General features: G+C 41.3%; 1 protein-coding gene across 2 annotated transcripts in view; it reads left to right on the top strand.

Annotated features, from left to right (window-relative positions):
* Window positions 1-18,945, top strand: part of ccdc40 (coiled-coil domain 40 molecular ruler complex subunit) — a 95,364-nt gene extending 76,419 nt beyond the window's left edge. For both annotated transcript variants that reach the window (XM_072558614.1, XM_072558613.1), the window contains 5 exons: window positions 1,029-1,120; window positions 3,477-3,597; window positions 10,586-10,774; window positions 12,226-12,384; window positions 18,357-18,945. In XM_072558614.1, coding sequence (XP_072414715.1) covers window positions 1,029-1,120; window positions 3,477-3,597; window positions 10,586-10,774; window positions 12,226-12,384; window positions 18,357-18,608 — 813 coding nt within the window. In that variant the 3' untranslated portion in view covers window positions 18,609-18,945. The remainder of the gene's footprint in view (window positions 1-1,028; window positions 1,121-3,476; window positions 3,598-10,585; window positions 10,775-12,225; window positions 12,385-18,356) is intronic.
* Window positions 18,946-25,571: the final 6,626 nt, after the last annotated feature.

The following is a 25,571-nucleotide window of genomic DNA, read 5'->3' as shown; positions in this document are numbered from 1 at the left end:
TTATAGCAGCTATGGAAAGTGTTCACAGGAGTGCCACCGAAATGATTTCTGGCTTAAAAAAATTATTTACCATATAGACTCGGAGAGCTGGAAATATTTACTTCACAGGAGCATACTTAAAAGCGTCCTGATATATGTGTATAAAATAAGGAAAGGGTTGAATTGCATATCAAATGATAGATATTTCAAGTTTGACAAATTGAGCAAGATTAAGGAACATCCATTGAAAATATACATGACTCGGGATGGATCAGATGTTAAATGTTCATTTCTGAGAAAACTGAGCATCTTAAAAATGTGTGATGCCTGCAAATTCTGCACATCTTCAAAAGGTGCATTGGATTGGTTCAGGGATTACCTCAACTGATTTTGATCCACCACTCGGAATCAGAGGAGACATTCCAAAGTGTTTTCAAGATTTTTTTTATTTGCTCATGAAATTATGTAGTTGCATGTGAGTGTAGTAACTGCCATAATGCTCTAGGCATCTTGAGTTAGAGGCAGGCTTGGTGATCCAACAGGTTTTTTCTTTACTATATTTTTATATTTTCTAATGATGCCTAAAAGTTATTGTCGATGATTTGCACAACTGCTTTTGTTTTTCGTTTTCCCCTGCAAAGTATAATGTTAGTTATATGTGAGCAAGGTGACGACATGAGACTGGTTTTGTTTTTGATTGCATTTTGGTTTTCCATGAGGTACAGCATTTTACTTCAAAGGTTTTTTTTCCAAAGTTCTGGATGAATATTTTGATATTTAAAAAGCAAAGCTATTTTGAATTTAATTTAGCAACATTTGTAAATTTAGACAGGTTGTGGCAAAGAATAATAATGCTTTGCTTAAATGCGAAGCACGTATGTTATTTAGCAATCTAATTAGGTGGCTAAAGGCTTCATTAGAAAAAGTGCTTTATCCACTTGTATGTGACACCTTGGAAATCACAAGATGAGTAATGGCCTACAACATTGAATAAAATGTTGAATTAAAATTTGCTGTATACATCTAAGTATTTTCATTTACCTTTTCAGGATGCTGAGCGAGAAGCTATTGAAAAACAGCAAAAGCTGGATCAGCTGAAGGAAGAGAAAGAACGGCTGGTTAACAGTCTTGTGGAAGCAGAGTAAGTATACCAGTATATTGCTCTGATTTTAATTTCTATTTGAAGTGAACCTAAATGCTTCAGTAATATTAATCTGGAATGGTTTTAAATAATAATATACATTTATAAAGTTCCTTTATGTTGAAAAATATTCTGAAACATTCTAAATTAGAAGATTAAGACATGATCTGATGAAAGTTTTCAGGATATTAATAGAAGAAAAGAGAATAAACTATTTCCGTTGGTTGAAGGTTCTAGACCTAGGAGACATAGTCTGAGAATGAGGGCCAGGCCATTCAGAAGAGGTGTTATCAAGAACTTATACACACAAAGGGTGGTAGAGGTTTGGCACTCTTCCAAAAATGGCATTTGATGTTAGTTGTTAGTTTTAAATCTGAGATATATTAATTTTTGTTAAACAAAGGCATTAAGGATATGGGCAAAAGGCAGGTATATGGAGTTGAGCCAGAGATCAACCATGATCTTATTAGATAGTGGATCAGGCTCGAGGGACTGAATGACCTATTCCTGTTCCTAAGTTCCTATTTTTTCTATATAAAAGACAAAAATTTACACCAAACTCAAGGAAATATACTTGTATGTGTGATTGAAAGCTTGTTCAAAAAAGTAAGCCTTAAGGAAGGTTCATAGGATTAATGAGCTGAGAGATTTAGAGAGGGAATTCCAGAGCTAAGATGACAAAGAGAAGAGAAATGAAGGGAATAGGGTATGCACAAGATCCAGAGTTTGAAGACCACGTTCTTTGAGGGTTATAGAACTGACGGGAATTACAGACGTAAGAATAGGACAAAACATGTAGGATTTGAGTACAAAGATGAAAATGTACAATTTGAATTGTTAATTTACTGGAAGTCAATGTATGTTAAGCAAGCACAGGCATAATTTGTGCGCCAAATTCAGAGGGGTTTAGATTAGAGGCAATAGCATTTTGAAACAGCTCAATATTTGGATTTGAATCATGGCTGACCCAGGTACATTCTTACATGACCATTTAAGTTGATTTTGGATGACTGGAAAACAGACTGCTGACGAGGTTTGTTTCAAATTCTTTCTATAGACAGGATTTCCCCTTTAGTGAGATAATGTATCATGTGAATACAGTCCAATGACAGACAAGGGAGGGGATATCATTCGCTCTATAGGATTGCAAAAAGAATGCACAAACATTTTGAAATTGTCAAAGCTGTCAAGCAACTCAGTATAAACATTTGTTTTTATAAGATATTATTTGATGGAATTTAATTTTTTTTTAATCATGAGTCTTTTTTCCATACTGATATCATCAATAGACACGTAGGTGCAATTATCCATTGTGGATACTAGGTGAGTTGGCGTGGAGAGGGTTAGGCAAAGATACTTGTGGGGGAATGGGAGGACATAGGAGGCACGGGTTGGCAGGGTATTGGTACAGGACACAATTTAGCAAAGGAGATATGAGAGGCCATGGAGTTGGCATCGATGGGCCAAGGAGAATGTGTACTGATGGGGCTAGTGATGTTTATGGATTCATTTTCTTCTATTAAATTTGAGAATAGTGTCAGTGCACAGATGCAGTCTTTGCATCTACGCTACATCTGCAGTCAGCAGCTTCAGCTTTCATTCCAGGTGGCCCACCTCCCAAGGAATATAAATTTGACCATCCAGGGTACTTTTTCCCAGTTGAGGTTTGCAGAACTAGGAAATGTCCTGCCTCCACACTAGCAACCCATGTACTAAAATAGAGAGCTAGGAGAGGGCATTTATAATATCCGTTTTCATGTGACCTAGGAAGGGAAGGCAGGTGGTCTGTTATTTAATTCAGTTCAGTTTAAAAACAAACTACTGAAATTCTTGGTTTAATACCTACAAATTAGGTAAACAATAGATTCAATTTCATAACTCATTTGGAATGTATAATTTGCTTGTAGGTTCTAATGACCATCACAGCACTTTCACATTTCTCGCTTCCAACCATTCACATTTTTCTCTTCATTCCAATTGAATAGCAATTACCTTATCTTCATGTTGCTACAATGATGGTGCTATTGACAGTAATGACCCCTGTCCAACTCTTAGGACAATTAATCAGACAAAAAAAGTAATCTAATTTAAAATAAACTCATAAAATTAGGTTACTGAGAATTGAAGGGCCAAATGGCCTACTTCTGTTCCTACTTTCTTTATTTGTCTGCTCTCAGTGGCTATCTGGGATTAGGACTGTGTAATTGATACTTTCACTTTTAAATAGTGATCTTGACAGTGAAGCTTTTTTTAAATTAAAAAAACTCTTGGAAATCTATCTGCTTTTCGTATTATGCCTTCCATACTTCCACATTTTCTCTCCCAATATATTTTCATTATGTATTTACATTTACAGACGCCAGATTATGCTGTGGGAGAAGAAGATTCAACTAGCAAAAGAGGCACGGTCAGCTGTTGACTCAGATGTAGGACAGAATGAGATACGAGCCATGAAAGCTGAGATACACAGGATGCAAGTGAGTTCATCTACAAAGATGTTGCAAACCAACAAACTAAAAATAAGCTTTACACCTTGATACAGTTCGAATTCAGGTTTGAAGAACTTCAGTTATCTAGAGAAATTGGCAAAATTGGGACTGTTTTCCTTTAGAACTGAGGCTAAGAGGTGGTTTGATAGAGGTATTCAAAGTCATGAAGATTCTAGACACAGTAATTCTAGACACAGTAGATAGGGTGAGATAGTTCCCATTGCTGAAATGATAAAAATTAGAGGACAATGATTGAAAGTGTATCGCAAAAGAACCAAAGGTGACATAAAGAAAGACTTTTTAATGCAGTAGGTCATTGGTAACACACTGCCTGAGAAAGTGGTTGTGACTTTTGAGGGAAAATTATTAGCTGAAGTTGAAACGTTTGCAGGACTAAGGAAAAAGGGTATGGGGGTGGAAAATGTGGTACTTAGTGATTTGCTATTGCAGACAGTCAGTGCAGCCACAGTTGACTGAATGGCCTTCTGTAATATAACCATTCTGATTCTAATGAAATCGACTCAAATACGATATTATTGAAATGACACACCACTGTACAGGTGAACATGGATCAGCTTTTATATTTTTATACAAAGTAAAAATAAAGAAAACCAATCATTTCCTGATCTTTAACTTTAGAGAGAAGGAGAAACCACATAACACCGAATTAACCAATAAATCTCTGTGAGTTAGAGCAATTAACCAAGAAACTTCTGTCAGTTAGAGCAAATTGACTGTAACTTTGTGACATGAAGAATGCAGGTCTTATTTCATGTAAATTGTTCAGCAGATTGATTAATATTACATTTAAATTGTATAGCTGTGCTGTAATCAAAATTCTATATCCACAACTTTACACAAGCAGTGTTAAGGAAGATCACAAACATATTACAATTGGCACTGTGGTGATTGGTTAACTTCATAGACTATGTGTTCCCTGATTGGGATTGTTAACCTAGTCTAATTAGGATACCCTGGCTGACAGTTATGAACAGGAGTGTCCCAGGTGTCATTGGAGAGGGAACATGTGGCATCCACTGATGCTCTCAATGGCTTTAGGGAGAGGTGGGCACCGTGGAGGGGGGGAGAGATGAAGTGCTTTATTCCTCCCTCCAACACTATTTTGATTTAGTTCCCTCCTTCTCTGCCTACCTTTTTTCATATAAGCATTGCCCTTATCAGGCTTTGTTTATTAATGTTTCACTAGCCACATGTGTGCTTTCCTGGTGGTGAAAAATATAGAATAAAGTTTCAGCACAATGGTGTCTTTTTATCATGTCACTATACATAAACACACAGCCATGAGTGATTTGGGGAAAATGTAAGCGCTACTGCTGGGCCCCCTTTGGGTGCAGTGGTAATGTGGGGGACGTTTTAAAAGAAAAGAAAATAAACAAGAATGTCAAGAGTTCTGTTCATTCTAAGTGCCAGCTCTGAGCTAGCTGGGTCAGTGCCATGTATTATGCATTGTAAATAAAGGTGACTTGGTGACAGGATACTGATGTTTGTGGAGTTATCTCGGTGCAATGAGAGTGGGATAAATGATGTGATCATGCGAAAGCACTTACTAACTGAAGCCTAATTACAACTGGCTTTGTCATTAGAAAATGTGGCAAGTGGAGCTTATGACTTATAAGTATTCGGACAGAGTGGACACCCTCAGCAGGCCAGTTGAGCCTGGGGAGCACTACTTGAGAGAAGGCAATTGCAAAAGCTCACTCAGGACATATCCAGAACAGAAGGACTCTAGGTCAGCCCACAGCAAAAGTTTTCTTGAAGATTCCAGCCAGTAGTTCCTGCCGGTATATAGACTCGAGACAGCAGAAGAGTCCCACTGGACTGAATGAAGTAAGAGAACTTGTAGGCTGACATCTATAAGAGTGCAAGGAGAAAGTGAGGACTGCAGATGCTGGAGATCAAAGTTGAAAATATGTTGCTGGAAAAGCGCAGCAGGTCAGGCAGCATCCAAGGAGCAGGAGAATCGATGTTTCGGGCATGAGCCCTTCTTCAAGAATGAGGAAATTGTGCCCAGTATCCTAGCCTGCTGGGCACACTTTCTCATTCCTGAAGAAGGGCTCATGCCCGAAACGTCGATTCTCCTGCTCCTTGGTTGCTGCCTGACCTGCTGCACTTTTCCAGCAACACATTTTCATCTATAAGAGTGCACACACTGGAAGTTCCACCTATGGCTGGTTTGGAAAAGTTGAATTGTTTAGCAACATCCAAATCAGACCCAGTCAAATAAACATCTGGTTAATGGTCACCCTTCTAATTGAGGTTGATACTGTGCTTGCAGTATCAGTTATTGCCGAACCAGTCTTGACAAAAATTCACACTAAACTCGAACTCTTAAGTTTGCTCTAAGATCCTAGCCAGGTGAAGAACCTATACCTTGGAACACCAACATATTAAGGGTACAGGTTCGGTTCCAATCTCTTATGAGAAGCAGCTGGTTCAGTTCCCACTGATTGTAGTAAAAAGCTTGGGCCCATGCATAACGGGGTGAAATTGGTTGAGTAATCTTTAACTTGATTGGCTCAAAATTCTTTGATTAGAAAATGGCTGCCTGAATGAAGTCCTAACTAAATACCCGGAAGTTTTTCAGGAAGGTCTAGACTATGAAAGGTGCCAAGGCCACCTTACATGTTGACCAGGAAGCAATTCCATGATTCGTCAAGGCCTGTCCAGTGCCATTTACCTTACTTGAGAAAGTAGAGGCAGAAATCAGGATGCTGAAAAGCAAAGGAATCATGAAACCAGTACATGATGTAGACAGGGTAGCATCAGTCTTACCGACTTTGTGGAGATTTCACAAAGACAACTGCATTTCGCTTCTGGATAAATACCCAATTCCTCACAAAGAGGGCTGATATACAAAACTGGCAGGGGCGACTGTCCTTCACAAAGCTGGACATGAGCCATGCGTACCTATAAGTGCGAATAGATGAGGATTCCCAGAAGTATGGTACAATTAATACCCATAAGGGTTTGTACCAATATATCAGACTGCCTGTTGGGGTATCGTCAGCCTGTGCTATTTTCCAGTAGAGGATGGAGAACATTTTATAAGGTCTACCCAGGTAGACATTTATCTGGATGATGTGCTAATAACTGGAAAGATCAATTAAGAGCATTTAGAGAACTTTGACATGGTGCCTAAACGTTTCTCCAAAGCGGGGTATGTCTCAGGAGGAAAAAATATATATTTCAGGTACTTGGACTACAGAGTCGAGAAGAGTGGGTTACACCTGTTGGAATCTAAAGTGAAAGCGATCAAAGGTCCCCCTTCTTCCATGTCTGAACCGGAGCTTAGGTCTTTTGTTGAGTTGCTGAATTATAATGGAAAATTAAAACTTAACCTGGCCTCCATCCTGGCACCCTTACATCTGCTATAGAGAAAGGGCCAGTCTTGGAAATGGTCTCACAGCCAAAATGTAGCCTTTAGGCAAATGGAGAAGCAACTATTGTCATCTAAGGTGGTGGCACACTATGATTCCAAGCAAAATGTGGCAAATGGCACGTAATGCCTCCCTGTACATTAGTGTTGGTTCACCAATGGCCCTGCAGAGAGGAATGCCTGATAGCATATGCTTCCTGGACTACGGCTAATGCCAAACGAAGATATGTCAGGTAGAGAAGAAAAGTTTCACAGTCTTCTTTGATGTGCGAAAGTTCCACCAATACCTTTATAGATGTAAATTTGTAATAGTAACAGACCACAAACCGCTGCTAGAGCTACTTAAAGAGGACAAAGCCATGTTGTCCATTGTTTCAGGTCGAATTCAGTAGTAGCCTCTTTTTCTCAATGCGTACAGTTACAAGTTAGAACACCATCGGGTGACCAAGTGGCAAATATGGATGCCTTGAGCTGCCTCCTGCTGGTAGATATAGTAGAAGAGTACTTTCTGTTTTTAAACTTTCTGGACACCCTTCCAGTCACCACTTACCACATTGTATTGTGGACACAAAAAGAAACAGCTGGTGGTGATAGGAAAAGAAAAAGGCAACCACAACCAGAACTCAAACCCTTCTGGACCTGGTGAGACAGTTCACCACCGAGGATGGCATATTATTACACGATTCTGGATTAATGGTGCTGGAAGAGCACAGCAGTTCAGGCAGCATCTGAGTTCAGTGCTGCCTGAACTGCTGTACTCTTCCAGCACCATTAATCCAGAATCTGGTTTCCAGCTTCTGCAGTCATTGCTTTTACCTATATTATTACAGGAAGCAAGAGTGATTATCCCGAGCAAAGGTCACCACCAGATACTGGCTGAACTCTACCAGAGTCATCCAGGGGTTTCCAAAATGAAAATGTTGGCAAAACATTATGTCTGGTGGCCAGGATTGGATGCTGATGTAGCCGCATCGGTGGGGCAGTGCCCAGAGTGCCAAGAAGTACATTAATTATTGCCAGCAGCTCCCCCACATTCATGGAAACGGCTTGATTATATGTCATCCATGCCAGTCCTTCCATGGTCTATATGTTTTAGCCATTGTGGATGCCCACTCAAAGTGATTGGACATGCATGGAGTTCATTTGTCAAACACAAGGGTGATAATTGAAAAGTTGCAAACATCTTTTGCAACACATGAACTCCTAGAGATGTTGATCAAAGACAAAGGGCCAACATTTACCAGCAGAGAAATCGAGTATTTCCTGAAGTCATTGGCATTCATCATACAAGGCCAGCTCCATACCATCTATTGTTCAATGGTCTGGCAGAAAGAGCAGTCCAAATTTTGAAGGCAAGCTTAAAAAAACAGCTTACAGCTTAACTCAATACCAAACTCTTCTGGTTCCTATTTGACTATTAGATCACCAATCACACAACTACAGGAACAACTCCAGCAGAGAGAAAACTCCACACCATGTTAAATTTAATCTTCCCAGATTTAGTGGAGAGGGTGAAACAGCATCAGGAATGCCGATAATGGATCCTGTAAGCAGTTTACTTCAGGAGAGGAACTTTGGTGTTGAAGTCACAAGAATACCTGGCCCTGTATGGGTAAGCAGCATGGTCGACATGAGGTCAGGTCCTGTGACATACAAAGGTCGGGTACGAGAGGCAGTCGTGAACAAGCCTGCAAACCACATGAAAGCTGCAAACTTGCAAACAAGGCAAAGCAAAACATAGACAAAGACCCTCAGAACATCTGGCAACCTGTCAGAACCCATGGGTGCTATCTCTCTGCTATGTATTGAAGAAAGCTCTGTGGACAAGATGGACACAACAGATCTCACAGCCTCTGTGCTGTTACGGCCTGAAGAAGGTGAATTTTGGCCAATATACTCCAGGCACAAGAGGCACGCTATCTACGCCGCCAGTATCCAGTGCATTATGTCGGAGGAACTAGACCAGGTACCCCAGGCAAAGCTGCAGGAAAACAAATGGGTCTACATCCTAGGACTTCAAGGGGAAGGATATTGTGATTGGAATGAGGTCAGTCAGGTTGACCTCATAAGATAGAAAGTTAAAAATCACACAACACCAGGTTATATTCCAACAGGTTTATTTGAAAGTACTAGCTTTTGGAGTGCTATTCCGTCATCAGGTGGTTGTGGAGTATAAGATATCTTATAGTCCACAAATACCTGATGAAGGAGCAGTACTCTGAAAGCTAGTACGTCCAAATAAATCTGTTGGACTATAACCTACTGTTGTGTGATTTTTAACATTGTATACCCCAGTCCAACACCAGCATCTTCAAATCATAAAATATGAGTTTCCTGACTGGGGTTGTTAACCTGGTCCAAGCAGGGAGTCCTGGCTGACAGATATATCTGGGGTTCTGTTTGCTCTGGGAGCCTGGTCTGAAATAACCGGGTCAGTGTCATGTACTATGCACGTGCAAATAAAAGATGACTTGGTGACAGGATACCTGTTTTAATGGAGTTATTTAAGGTACCCCAACACTAATATTTTGTATATCACAATTAAGTATTCCATTTTTACTTTTATTCTCTATTAACTATGTGTAGAAATATTATTATGAGGACTGCAGATCAGAGTCAAAAAGTGTTGAGCTGGAATACCACAGCCAATCAGGCAAATTCCAAAGAGAGTCACTGTTTTGAACATACGCTCTTCATCAGGATTGTGTGTGGGGTGGGGGGGTGTTGTGTCCAAGGGGGCTGAGAGATAAATGGGAGGGGGTGAGGATGGAGGCAGGGTAGCTGGAATGTGATATGTGGATGAAGGTGGGAGGTGATAGTGATAGGTTGGAGTGGAAGGTGTAGCGGATAGGTGGGAAGGAAGATGGACAGGTAGAACAGTTCAAGAGGGCAGTGCCGAGTTGGAGGGTTGGATTTGGGATAAGGTGGGGGGAGGAGAAATGAGGAAACTGATGACATGAATTCCATGTGATTGGAGGATCCCAACCTGGAAGATGAAGTGTTCTTCTTCCAGTCGTCAGATGGCTAGGATATGGCAGTGGAAGAGGCAATGTCCTTGGCAGAGTGGGAGGGGGAGTTGAAGTGATCAAACACAGGGCGGTGGGGTTGTTTAGTGTGTGTGTCCCAGAGATGTTTTCTGAAGCATTCCACAACATTTCCCACCCCCTCCCATTTATCTCTCAATCCACCACATTCCTGATGAAGAGCTTATGCTCAAAACGTCGACTTTCCTGCTCCTTGGATACTGCCTGACTGGTAGTGCTGTTTCAGCGCCACACTTTTTGTATATAGAAATATTCAGAAGTATAGATTATTTCAAAATATATGACAGTAATTGTGGCACACACGTTGATTATTCTTTCAAGTGGTACTGTAGTAGTTTTATTTCTAATGTATTTGTGGTTATTAAATTCATGTCAATTGTCATGGAAATTAGCTCGTTTCATTTCACATAATCCTCAGTCATCTGACAATAGACGTGTATTTGTCTTGGATGAATTCAAATTAAGTTACTTGAGGTGAAAGTTCTATTACTTTGCTGTGAAATCACTGTGTAAAATCTATATTCTTGATCCAAAGATACGTCATAATCAACTTATGAGGCAGCAAGAGCAAATGATTCGTGAAATGGAGGCTGTTGTCTTGCGCAGGGATACAATTGTGACACGTGCAGAAGCACAAGTCAAATTGGGCAAGAAGCAAATAACCAAACAAGATTGTCATAAAACGATAGAAGACCTATGCAAGAAAATTGCAGATGTTCAAAAGGTGAGATAAATGAGACTGAATATTACTAAAAGTCTTTGCAATTAAATAAATATGCACTATCCATTTTCACCCAGCTGAAGTTTTGGCAATCCATTGACCAATCAGCTTGATTTTTTTTCTATTTTATTCACTCATGGGATGTGGGCATTGCTGATTGGCCCAGTTTGGCCTTGAGAAGGTGGTGGTAGTGAGGTGCCTTCCAGAACAACTACACTCCACAATGCAATAGGGAGGCGGTTCCAGGATTTTGACACAGTGTTAGTGAAGGAGCAGCAATATATTTTCATGGCAGCATGGTGTGTAGCTTGAAGGTGGTGGTGTTCCCATATATCTGCTGTTCTTTCCTTCCAAATGGACATGGGTTTGGAAGGTGCTATTGAAGGATCTTTGGTGAATTTCTGCAGTGCAACTTGTAGATAAAACGCACTGCTGCTACTGAGCACTGGTGATGGAGGGAGTGGGTACTTGTGCATATGGTGCCAATCAAGCAGGCTGTTTTGTCCTGGATGGTGTCAAACTTCTTAAGTTTTATTGAAGCGACGCCTATCCAGGCAAGTGGGAGTATTCCATCATATTCCTGACTTTTGCTTTGTAGATGATGGACAGGCTTTGAGGCATGAAGAGGTAAGTTACTCAAAGTAGTATTCCTAGCCCCTGACCTGCTCTTTTAGGTACTGTGTTTATGTGGTGAGTTTATGTGGTTATGTCTGGCCAATGGTAAACTTCAGGATGTTGGTAGTGGGGGAATTCAGTGATGGCAACACCATTGAATGTCAAGAAGTGGTGATTAGTTTGTCTCTTACTGGAGATGGTCATTTGCTGGCATTTGTATGGCAGAAATGTTACCTGCCACTAATCTGCCCAAGATGTCTAGATGTTGTTGGACTGCTTTAATATTTGAGGAGTTGCAAACAGAGCTGAACATTGTACAATCATCAGTAAAGATACCCATTTCTGATCTTATGATGGATGAAAGGTCACGGATGAAGCAGTTGAAGATGGTTGTGCTAAGACACTCTACTGAGGGACTTCTGCAGAAATGTCCTGGAGTTGTGATGACTGACATCCAACAACCACAACCATCTTCCTATGTACCAGTTATGATTCCAACCAGTAGAGAGTTTGCCCCTAATATCCATTGTTTCCAATTTTGCTAGGGCTCCTTGATGCCATACTTGGTCAAATGTGGCCTTGATGTCAAGGGCTGCCACTCTCACTGCACCTCTGATATTCAGCTGTTTTGTCCACGTTTGAATCAATGCTATAATGAGGTCAGGAGCTGAATGGCCCTGGCAAAATGCAAACTGGGCATCGCTGAGCAGGTTATTGTGGAGCTTGTGAACAGCTACAGACCATTCAAAGTCACTTCTTTGATTTAGCTAACCATGTCTATCTTCTCAATGTTAATTGATGTTATTGGTCTCACTCCAGTCACACCTTTGTTTTCTTAGAACATAGAAGAATCTGACAGAACTATTGAAGAGCTGAGGGAATCACAGAGAAGTCTGTGTCAGCAACTGGAAGAAAAGCAGTCTCAGATTCATAATCAGCAATCTATGGTTGATCAACTTAATGCAACCATAGAATCTCAACAGGAAAGAAAACAAGCGGTAAGATTGGCTTGATGAGACAGGATATTCATGCTTGAAGAATTTGTAAAAGCAAATATTTAAATAATTTATTTTGAAACTATTTTAATTTATCTTACATGATAACTGGATACAATTAATTAAGCTAATCAAATAGCTTAACTTTAATGTTATTAGTGCTTGGCCGAGAACAATTGCAACCTATTTTGAATATGTAGGTACATTTTTCAAACCTAATTCCATTAATGTGAGACACCCATTCCCTGCATTGGTGCCTGTTTTGCACAGAGTGCATGTGAAACATCACAGCAGAATCAAAATTAGGTATCGAATAAGATTCTATATAGAGGAATTAAGCAATAAAGTAAACATTTGCACAATGAGAAGAAAGAAGATATTTCCAGCAAAATGAATAAAGGAAAGGAAATTCTAATATGTTTCATATTGTCACACTTCAAGAGATTTTCTGAATTTTACATAATGCATGAAAGTGTTACTTAACTCATTAACATTAAGAGCTTAAGTTGGCCGTCAAATGTTTCTCATCAGATAAAGATTCACACATATTTTCATTATATATTCTTCCTGCCAAAGTGTATAACCTTACATTTTTCTACATTATATTCCAACAGCCAAGATTTCGATAACTCGCTTAACTTGAGTATATTGCTCTACATGCTCTTTGTATCATCTTTTCCACTTGTCTTCTCATCTATTTTTGAGCCATCTGCAAGTATATTCATTTTCCTCATTCAAGTGTGTTCTAAATAATGCCGGTCTCAGCAGTGTTCCCTGTGGTACTGCACTAGTTACAGGTTCTTATCCTGAAAGTACCCCCATTATCTCAACACTCCATCATCTATTAGTTAGCCAATCTTCTATCCGTGCTAATATACCACCTTGACCACCTGGGTTCGTGGCTTATTCAGAAGCCTATGGGGTACCTGACAAAATGTGTTTTGATCCAAATATATTACATCCAGTGTTTCTCCTTTATGTATTTTGCTTATTACCCCTTCAAAGAATTCTAATAAATCTGACAGTCATGATTGCTTCTTCATGAAATCTTTTTTAAAATCCTCAGTTATCTCCCACCTTCCTCCTCCACTGTTCTGAATTCATTAACTCTTAATATACTTTCGAAAATTGCTGGATGCCTTTCAGTAATTTGGCCAACTGCCATAGTTGAGTTTCAACAGTGTCAAAGTAGAGACAAGGAAATATCACACATCATCCTGTTTTGCCAATGTCCAGATATTCACACTTCCAATAGCATTGTTGGATAAGAATCAAGAGCTGAAATACTGATCCATTTTGTCCTCTTTGTCCTTCATCACTGAAGCCCATTTTACTGCTTCAGTCAGTATTGATATCAGCTCACTAATCATGGTCATAGCTCAAAACCGAAGTCACAAATACAGATGTAATTCCAGGGATTGTAAGTGGGACACAAGTCTTCGACTGGCAGATGTTTTTATGTGTCCAATTTATACAAAAAAAACTCAACATGGAAACATCTCCCAGTCTGAACTTGTGATCAACCTACAGTTCCACAGCAGGTAAAAACAGCAGTAATTACATGATTGTTGCTTGTCAGTGCAAATGTCATCACACAGCAGTAACTCAGATGTCATCACATAAAAAAATTACAAGAAATAGGTTGGATGCAATATTTAATGTAAGTTAAATAAAATGCTGTTGTATGGATGAAGGGATACTGACATTTTTATTTGTACGAACATACAGAACTGAAAATAGAATTGGAGGTCCAATTTCTTGGAAATGTTTGATTACATTAAGAAAAAATTACTAAAGAATTTATTGATTAATAATATCCAACAGAGCATGTAGAGTCATAGCGTCATAGAAAACTACAGCACGCAACCAAATCCTTTGGTCCAACTCGTCCATGCCGAACAGATATCCTAACCTAATTTACTCCCATTTGTCAGCACTTGGCCCATATCCCTCGCAACCCTTCCTACTCATATACTCACCCAGATGGTTTTCTAATGCTGCAATTATGCCAGCCTCCATCACTTCTTCTAACAGCACATTTCATAAACACACCACCCTCTGCATGAAAACGTTGCCCCGAGGTTTCTTTTGTATCTTTCCCCTCTCACCCTATAACTATGTCCTCTAGTTCTGGACTGCTCCACCCCAGGGAAGTCCATTGTCTATTTTTCTGTAAGGTCATCCCTTAGCCCCCATCAGTCCAGGGAAAACAACCCCAGGTTATTCAGCCTCTCTCTACAGCTCAAATCCTCCAACCCTGGCAACATCCTTGTAAATCTTTTCTGAACCCTTTCAAGTTACACAACATACTTCTGATCAGCAGTAGACCAGAATTGCATGTAATATTCCAAAAGTGACCGAACCAAATATCCTGTACAGCCGCAATATGACCTCCCACCTCCTGTACTCAATGCTCTGACCAATAGAGGAAAGCATACCAAACGCCTTCTTTACTATCCTTGTTCTCTACTTTGTTCCTTCCTGCCCTGAATGTTTGACTCACTTCCTTTCCCAAATGTACCAGTCGCAGATGATCTCTTTCCTCACTACTTCCCTGCATTCCACCCCCTTGCACCAACCCCCCCACGCCACCTACTAGTTTAAATCCTCCCGAGCAGCTCGAGCAAATCTCCCTGCTAGTATATTTGTCCCCTTCCAATACAGGTGCAATCAATCTTCTTGTACAGATCACTTCTACCCCAGAAGAGATTCCAATGATCCAAAAATGTGAACCCTTCTCCTCTGCACCATCTCCTCAGCCATGCGTTCATCTGCTCTATCCTCTCTTTCCTACCCTCATTAGCTTATAGCACTGGGAATAATCCAGATATTACTACCCCTTGAGGACCTACCTTTTTAAACTCCTGCCTAACTTTCTATTTTCTCACTTCAGAATCTCCCCCCCCCCCCCCCCCAGCGGCATCACAATTGACTGCTTGGAACCCGACATACCCCTCATTACTTTAGAGCCTGTCTTGATATCAGAAACTTGGCTATTCATGCTATATTCCCTTGAGAGTCCATCAACCCCGATATTATCCAAGACAACATACTTGTTTGAAATGGGGACAAACATAGAACACTCCTGCACTACCTGCCTACCTTTCCTACCCATCTATCTGACTGTATCAGCGGCTTTTCTCCCCTCCTATAACTGCCATCCATCACACTCCCTAGATGTTGTAATTTCCTCAATGTCCCTCCAACGATCCATTCAATCTAGTAGGATTCGCATTCAAAAACACTTCTTGCAGACGTAATCCTCAGTAACATGTAAACTCTCTTGAAACTCTCACATCCGACAAGAAGAGCATATCACTCTACTAAAGGCCACCATTACTGCTTCACAATCTACAAACCCAGAAAATAGCACCATCATTTTGCTCTAAAAAGAAGTGCTCCAGGCTAATTTAGTATTTATGGTTTATATTTTTAAAATTTAATCAAGAGACAGATTTAAATAAAATATATAATCCAAAAAGAACCAACTCTACTCATTACTGTAGACTCACAGCAAGGTTACACGTTAAAAACTATTAGATTGCAATAAATGGTGTAAAATATGATATTTAATGATAACTATGATAATGTTATCATTAAATATCTTCTCTAGACAGCAATGCATTTTCTGTGCACTGCTAATCAACCATATTTATTCATGTCTTCTTTACTAAACAACCATATTTGTTCTTTATTTCATTGTGTATGAATGCAATATTTATGTAACCATTTCTTCTCTTCCATGCCTCTTCCCAAACTAATAATTTCTACCTGGATGGTACTGCCATAAACACCCACATACTTTCCCTAGTTTACCTGTGCTTGTATTTGAGCTTGGACCTAGTATACCAGTGTACGATTAGCTCATTGTTAAATCTTAACTCCGCTTGGATAAACTTCAACCCTTTTTTTTAATTCAATGTGGCTTGATGCAGTTACCATGATGCATTGAAAAGAGGGTATTCATTAACATGTTTTAATTTATGTTTTAATTTAATTTATGACAAAAGAAAATGACTATATTGTCTCCATTATGTACCCTGTTTCACTTAAATAATTTGACGTCAGTGAAAAGCTGTGGTTGACAGAATGCATCATTACTGCACACTTCATAGGTAGGGTGATGAAGAAATTTGATAATGTGATAGTACATGATAAGTGAAGCAGTGACTCTGGTCAGAAGTCTGCATCACAGATACTCTAAGTTCACTCCTATGTAATATATAAATCAAGCAGAGGAATACATTCCCTGTTGTATTTCATACTTTTCAAAGAAGCATCATAGTAGCATCAATTATGACACATCTGGATAGTAGTAATGGGATAGGTCAGAGTCAGCATGGATTTATGAAGGGGAAATCATGCTTGACTAATCTTCTGGAATTTTTTGAGGATGTAACTCTGAAGATGGATGAGGGAGATCCAGTAGATGTAGTGTACCTGGACTTTCAGAAAGCTTTTGATAAAGTCCCACATAGGAGGTTAGTGAGCAAAATTAGGGCGCATGGTATTGGGGGCAAAGTACTAACTTGGATTGAAAGTTGGTTGGCTGATAGGAAACAAAAAGTAGTGATAAACGGCTCCATTTCGGAATGGCAGGCAGTGACCAATGGGGTTCCGCAGGGATCAGTACTGGGACCGCAGATTTTTACAATATATGTTAATGATATAGAAGATGGTATTAGTAGTAACATTAGCAAATTTGCTGATGATACTAAGCTGAGTGGCAGGGTGAAATGTGAGGAAGATGTTAGGAGATTACAGGGTGACCTGGACAAGTTAGGTGAGTGGTCAGATGCATGGCAGATGCAGTTTAATGTGGATAAATGTATGGTTATCCACATTGGTGGCAAAAACAGGAAGGCAGATTGCTACCTAAATGGAATCCGTTTAGATAAAGGGGTAGTACAGAGAGATCTGGGTGTTCTTGTACACCAGTCAATGAAGGTAAGCATGCAGGTACAGCAGTTAGTGAAGAAGGCGAATAGCATGCTGGCCTTCATAACAAGAGGGATTGAGTATAGAAGCAAAGAGGTTCTTCTGCAGCTGTACAGGGCCCTGGTGAGACCACACCTGGAGTAATGGTGTGCAGTTCTGGTCTCCAAATTTGAGGAAAGATATTCTGGTTATTGAGGGAGTGCAGCGTAGGTTCACGAGGTCAATTCCTGGAATGGTGGGATTACCTTACACTGAAAGACTGGAGCGACTGGGCTTGTATACCCTTGAGTTTAGAAGACTGAGAGAGGATCTGATTGAGACATATAAGATTATTAAAGGATTGGACACTCTGGAGGCAGGAAACATGTTTCCGCTGATGGGTGAGTGCCGAACAGAGGACACAGCTTAAAAATATGGGGTAGACCATTTAAGACAGAGATGAGGAGAAACTTCTTCACCCAGAGAATGGTGGCTGTGTGGAATGCTCTGCCCCAGTGGGCAGTGGAGGCCCAGTCTCTGGATTCATTTAAGAAAGAGTTGGATAGAGCTCTCAAGGATAGTGGAATCAAGGGTATGGAGATAAGGCAGGAACAGAATACTGATTAAGGATGATCAGCCATGATCATATTGAATGGTGGTGCAGGCTCGAAGGGCAGAATGGCCTACTCCTGCACCTATTGTCTATTGTCTATTGGTGAATATGAGGCTTCGGAGGGAAAAGCCTCTTTGTGGTATTTTGCTTTTGTAATTTGACAATAATGCCACATAATTCAGCCATTCATATGTATACAATTATTTTTTGATTAGATTAGATTACCCATACTTTTTGCCCTTTCTTCACCTCTTTTCCTCTTCAGGAAATATTGTGTGAAGGAATCAAAAAAATGACAAATCATCTTGATATACAGTATAGTAATACCAAAGAAGTACATGAACAGACCACTGAAAATGCATTTTTGCCTGGGGATAATGAAACAGTGACTTAAATGAGACCATTAAGTATAATTAAAACATATTTACTATTTTTCGTTATTCAGAATCTGACGAAAATAGTGACGTTACAGACGCGACTCAAACATCTCGAGGCAGCGAAAGAAGGAAAGTACATATTACAGTGCAAATCTGAACAGTTACTGAGGAATGAAATACAGAAACAAGAGAATCGAATCCACACCATCAACACTATTGTTGCTCGTATCCAGGAGGAATGGCCTCAATACCAGGGAATACTTCGTAAAGTGACACTTGCACTAGCAGCACGGGGAACAGCTTCGGTGGAATTACCATGAAAAAAAGTACACAGAACTTGCAGCAAACTAGCTAATCAGGAAGACCAATGTGGCAGGGGAAATGTACATTCATAAAGATAGTAATGAGTGGAATTTACTGGAACAAGAAGTGGCTTGCACTCAGAATATCTAACAGGATATTGGAAACAGCTTTTATGTGAATCTTTAGATTTGTGCTGTAAGAATGATATTTGAAATAAAATTTGACTTACTAGTGTAATTTTGGTGATTAGATCATCTTACCTTAATACAGAGAATACCTGGAAGAAATCAAATGAAAATGGAACTGATATGGTGACATTTGGAAGCAAACTTATCAAGATAATAAAATGGCACATGATGGAATCTGTGACTTACTAATGAGTTATGTGTGGGATAATAATTTTGGTTTTCTATCAACAAATGCAAAGATGATTGTCCAACTGAGAGAGCAGAAAATCAACTATCAGCAGTTTCACATATAGGTTTCTTTTTGCAAAACAGAAGGACCATGAAAAGGAATGGTGTTTGGCACACCTGCCTTTGTTGGTCTGAGCATTGAGTATAGGAGTTGGGAGGTCATGTTGCAGCTGTCCAGGACATTGTTAAGGTGGCTTTTAGAATAGTGCATACACTCTGCTTGTCCTTCTATAGGAAGGATGTTGTTAAATTTAAGGGGTACAGAAAAGATTTATGAGCATGTTGCCAGAATTGGAGAGTTTGAATTATAGGGAGAGGTTGGGGCTTTTTTCCCTGGACCATGAGAGGCTGAGAGGTGACCTTATAGTTGTTTATAAAATCGTGAGGGGCATGGCTAGGATGAATAGCCAAGGTCTTTTTCCTTGGGTGGAGGATGGTGAGAGGGGAAAGATTTCGAAAGGACTTGAGGGGTAACCTTTTCCCACAGAGGGTGGTGTGTGTATGGAATAAGCTGCTGGAGGAAATGGTAGAGTAGAGTACAATTACAAAATTTAAAAGGCATCTGGGTGGGTACATGAATAGGAATGGTTTAAAAGGATATAGGCCAAATGCTGGCAAATGGGACTACATCAGATTGGGATGTCGAGTCGACTCAGATGAGTTGGACCGAAGAGTCTGTTTCCATGCTGTATGATTCTATGATGCTAAATATATGAATATTTTTTGGTTTTGAAGAGTTAAGAAAATGGTGCAATCTAGGTTTTTCTTCTTGGGAGAAATGATTTTGCTTCCGAGAATAGTTAACATTATTAGAGGGCAACATGAGGCCAAATAAGATAAGATGTGGACAAAAAAATCAATTAACTTGTGCTGCATTGATCAGTTGGGTAAAGATCTGACATTCTTAGCTTTCAATCATTTTCTCTAGAAACATATGCCTAAGAGAAGAACTTCATTTGAAATCAATTAAAATAGTCAAGGCTTGAATTTTTCTTTACTCTCTGGAAAAGGGCAGGAGGAAGTGTTTCAAGTTGCCCATTGTAAAAAACTGAAAGAATTGCGGATTCTGGAAATCAGAAACAAAAACAGAAATTGCTGGAAAAAATCAGCAGGCCTTGTAGCATCTGTGGAGAGAAATCAGTTAAAATTTTGGGTCCAGTGATCCTTCTTCAGAACTGATAGCAGCTAGGAAATATTTGTGTTTTTTTGTGCAGAAGCTACCCTTTTTATGTCCTTCTTTATACCTCCATGAATAACTTCATTTCTTACCTGTAATCAGTCAGAGAATTTACACTATACTAGGAGGCCATTTGACCTTTCATTCCTGTAAGTGCTCTGCATTTAACTCTACTCACCTAGGCTTGCCCTTTGAAACAGTTCTTTGTCAATATTTGTCCCCATCCTTTATTCTGGATTTTGCTATCCTTCACTACCTCTGGTCATAGATTTCATGTCTTAACAACTTTCTATTTAAATATTTCCTAATCTCTCATTATACTTATGGTGATGATCTCAAATTGATGTCCTCTAGTTGTCAACTCACTAACCAGTTGAATATATATTCACCACAAAGTGGATACCAAAGGGAAAGGATAAGGCCATTGATATTTATGAGGAACAAAGGACATTTTAGAAGGGCAAGATAGTGGGACAGTGCATATACTTCTAACTGAGAGGAATTGAAACAAATTGAAAGATACTTTTGCATGACTGCTCAGGAAAGGGCTTTGCACTGAAGGGATGTGCTCATTCTGCAAAATAAAGCCAAGAAGCATTTACAGCTCCAAACAACAGCATCCCAAACATGTCCCACATTTATTAATTTGAGACAAGAAGAGCACCTAACAATCACCAGCAGCAATGATGCTGGAGAAGTTATTACACATTAAGCTAAGCAGGAGCATTTATTGTCCATGTGAATGGAAGCTAAGGGCATGAGGATGAAATTATTATGTATTTTGTAGTTTCTAAGGTTGTCAGGCTGTATTATAGGAAATAATGAAGACCAGCAAGACTCACCAGATTGAGCTAATTGCCACATGCATGGCAAGCTGTGGAAAGGTCAAGCCATCTTACACATGGCAGCATTTGGAATGGAAAAACCAGTCATGGGACAGGGAAGAGGCAGATCACCACTGGCTGTATAGTTGGCTTTGTTGCAAGACATAATCAGTCTGATAAGGTCCAACAAGTCATGATAACCAAGAGAAAACATAGCTCTTATCCCTGATATTTCTTCATAGTCTGGGGAAGCAATCATCTAGTGGTATGATGCTATTATTCCAGAGACTCGGCTAATGTTCTGGGGACCAGAGTTCAAATCCCACCATGGTAGACAGTAGAATTTGAATTCAATAGCAATTTCTGGATTTAAGCATTTACTGATGACCATGAAAGCATTGTCAATTGTCGGAAAGACTCATCTGTTCACTCAAGTCCTTCAGGGAAGGAAATCTGCCACCCTCACCTGTACTATCCTATATGTGACAATAGAACACAGCAATGTCAACTGCCCTGTAAAATGGTCTAGCAAACCATTCAGTTGTATCAATTGCCATGAAGTCCCAGGAAATAAAATAAACTGGATCGATCTAAGCACCAGAAATGACAATGGCAAAAACAGCCCTTTCAGCCTTCAAAGTCTTCCTTGCTGGGAGCTCATGCCAAAGTTGGGAGAGCTGTCTCATAGTCAAGTTAAGAAACAGCCTGACGTAGACTTACTCACTGAATCATACCTTACAGACCATGTCCCAGACACCACCATCACCATTCCTGGATATGTCCTGTCCTGCTCATTGGACAGATCCATCACAGGTGTTGGCACAGCCAGGAAGGAGTTGCTCTGGGAGTCTTCAACATTGACTTAGAATACCATGGCACCAAGTCCCACAACGTTAGGTTAAACACTAGCAGTGGAACTTCCTGCTAACTACTATGTACCGACCTCCCTCGGCTAATGAATCTTCCATGTTGCACACACTTGAGGGGAGGGTGGCAAGGAAGCAAAGTAAACTTTATAAATGGCTGAGCAGCAACACTATTGATTGAACTGGTTGGGTCTTAAAGAATGTAGCTGCTGGAATGGGTCTGCAGCAGATGGTGAGGAAACCAACAAGGGAAAAATACACTTGATTGCATCCTTACTGGTCTGCTGGGTGCAGATGCATGTATCCATGACAGTATCGGTAAGAGGGACCACCACACAGTCTTTGTGAGGATGAAGTCCCACCTTCACAGTATCTTCAATCATGTTGTGTGGTACTATCGCCATGCTAAATGGTCAGACTTCACACAGGTCTAGCAAGGCCAGTGGATTCACCATGGGAAATGCAGGATTGCAGGGATAGATTAGCAGAGTGGGTCTAGGTGGGATGCTGTTTAGTTGGTCAATATGGATTCAGTGGGCTGAATGACCTACTTCCATCAGTAGGGATTCTATGAACTCAAATCTGGGCATTCATGAGGTGCTGTGGGCCATCAACAGCAGCAGAATTGTACACCAACATAAACTGTGACCTCATGGCCTGGCATACCATTACCATTAAGCCAGGGTATCAATCTTGCTTCAAAGGAGAATACTGTAGGGTATGCCAGGAGCAGCACCAGTCAAACCTAAAAATGAGGCATCAATCTGGTGAAGCTACCAAATGGGGCTACGTGCATGCCAAACAGCATAAGCAGCAAGTGATAGGCAGAGCTAAGCAATCATTTATCAATGGATCAGATTTTAGCACTCCAATCTTGCCGCATCTAGTCATCAATGGTATAGACAATTAAACGACTCTTTCAGGGAGGAGGAAGCTCAACCAATATCATCCATCCTCAATGATGGAAGAGCACAGCACATCAATGCAAAAGATAAGGTAGAAGCATTCTCAGCAATCTTCAGCTAGACGTGTTGAGCGAATGATTCATCTTGACCTCTTCCAGTGGTCTGCAGCATCACAGAAGACAGTCTTCAGACAATTTGATTTACTCCATGAGGTATCAAGGCACTAGATACTGCAAAGACTATGGGCCCTGGCAACATTCCAGTAATAATACTGAAGACGTTTATAGAGTCATAGAGTCATAGAGATGTACAGCATGGAAACAGACCCTTCGGTCCAACCTGTCCATGCCGACCAGATATCTCAACCCAATCTAGTCCCACCTACCAGCACCCGGCCCATATCCCTCTAAAACCCTTCCTATTCATGTACCCATCCAAATACCTCTTAAACGTTGCAATTGTACCAGACTCAACCACTTCCTCTGGCAGCTCATTCCATACACGTACCACCCTCTGCGTGGATTTGCTCCAGAACCTGCCGCAAAACCCAGCCAAGCTGTTCCAATATAGCTACAACATTGGCATCTACCCAACAATGTGTAAAATTGGCCAGATAAATTGGACAAAAAAGCAGAACAAATCCAACCCACCCAATTGTCACCCCAATTGTCTACTCTCGATCTTGGAATATGTCATCAACAATGCTATGAAGTAGTACTTGCTGAACAATATCCTGCACACTGATGCTCAGCTTGCATTCAACAAGTACAGCCAGCTCTTGACCTCATATGGCATTATACTGGATTAGTGGTGCTGGAAGAGCACAGCAGTTCAGGCAGCATCCAACGAGCAGCGAAATCAACGTTTCGGGCAAAAGCCCTTCAACAGGAATAAAGGCAGTGAGCCTGAAGCATGGAGAGATAAGCTAGAGGAGGGTGGGGGTGGGGAGAGAGTAGCATAGAGTACAATGGGTGAGTGGGGGAGGAGATGAAGGTGATAGGTCAAGGAGGAGAGGGTGGAGTGGATAGGTGGAAAAGAAGATAGGCAGGTCGGACAAGTCAAGGAGACAGTAACTGAGCTGGAAGTTTGAAACTAGGATGGGGTGGGGGAAGGGGAAATGAGGAAGCTGTTGAAGTCCACATTGATGCCCTGGAGTTGAAGTGTTCCGAGGTGGAAGATGAGGCGTTCTTCCTCCAGGCGTCGGGTGGTGAGGGAGCGGCGGTGAAGGAGGCCCAGGACCTCCATGTCCTCGGCAGAGTGGGAGGGGGAGTTGAAATGTTGGGCCACGGGGCGGTTTGGTTGATTGGTGCGGGTGTCTCGGAGATGTTCCCTAAAGCGCTCTGCTAGGAGGCGCCCAGTCTCCCCAATGTAGAGGAGACCACATCGGGAGCAACGGATACAATAAATGATATTGGTGGATGTGCAGGTGAAACTTTGATGGATGTGGAAGGCTCCTTTAGGGCCTTGGATAGAGGTGAGGGAGGAGGTGTGGGAGCAGGTTTTACAGTTCCTGCGGTGGCAGGGGAAAGTGCCAGAATGGGAGGGTGGGTCGTAGGGGGGTGTGGACCTGACCAGGTAGTCACGGAGGGAACGGTCTTTGCGGAAGGCGGAAAGGGGTGGGGAGGGAAATATATCCCTGGTGGTGAGGTCTTTTTGGAGGTGGCGGAAATGTCGGTGGATGATTTGGTTGATGCGAAGGTTTGTAGGGTGGAAGGTGAGCACCAGGGGCGTTCTGTCCTTGTTACGGTTGGAGGGGTGGGGTCTGAGGGCGGAGGTGCGGGATGTGGACGAGATGCGTTGGAGGGCATCTTTAACCACGTGGGAAGGGAAATTGCGGTCTCTAAAGAAGGAGGCCATCTGGTGTGTCCTATGGTGGAACTTGTCCTCCTGGGAGCAGATACGGCGGAGGCGGAGAAATTGGGAATACGGGATGGCATTTTTGCAAGAGATAGGGTGGGAAGAGGTGTAATCCAGGTAGCTATGGGAGTCAGTGGGTTTGTAAAAAATGTGAGTGTCAAGTCGGTCGTCACTAATGGAGATGGAGAGGTCCAGGAAGGGGAGCGAGGTGTCAGAGATAGTCCAGGTAAATTTAAGGTCAGGGTGGAATGTGTTGGTGAAGTTGATGAATTGCTCAACCTCCTCACGGGAGCACGAGGTGGCGCCAATGCAGTCATCAATGTAGCGGAGGAAGAGGTGGGGAGTGGTGCCGGTGTAATTACAGAAGATCAACTGTTCTACATAGCCAACAAAGAGACAGGCATAGCTGGGGCCCATACGTGTGCCCATGGCTACACCTTTGGTCTGGAGGAAGTGGGAGGATTCAAAGGAGAAATTGTTAAGGGTGAGGACCAGTTCGGCCAAACGAATGAGAGTGTCAGTGGAAGGGTACTGTTGGGGACGTCTGGAGAGGTAAAAACGGGGGGCTTGGAGGCCCTGGTCATGGCGAATGGAGGTGTAGAGGGATTGGATATCCATGGTGAAGATAAGGCGTTGGGGGCCAGGGAAACGGAAGTCTTGGAGGAGGTGGAGGGCGTGGGTGGTGTCTCGAACGTATGTGGGGAGTTCCTGGACTAGGGGGGATAGGACAGTGTCAAGGTAGGTAGAGATGAGTTCAGTGGGGCAGGAGCATGCTGAGACAATGGGTCGGCCAGGGTGGTCAGGCTTGTGGATCTTGGGAAGGAGGTAGAACCGGGCAGTGCGGGGTTCCCGGACTATGAGGTTGGAAGCTGTGGGTGGGAGATCTCCTGAGGTGATGAGGTTCTGTATGGTCTGGGAGATGATGGTTTGTTGAT

The sequence above is a fragment of the Chiloscyllium punctatum genome, chromosome 39 (genome assembly GCF_047496795.1).
Source record: "Chiloscyllium punctatum isolate Juve2018m chromosome 39, sChiPun1.3, whole genome shotgun sequence".
NCBI classification, from domain to species: Eukaryota; Metazoa; Chordata; class Chondrichthyes; order Orectolobiformes; family Hemiscylliidae; genus Chiloscyllium; species Chiloscyllium punctatum.
Note: the sequence above shows the minus strand (reverse complement) of the source record. Positions and strands in the feature narration are given on the sequence as shown.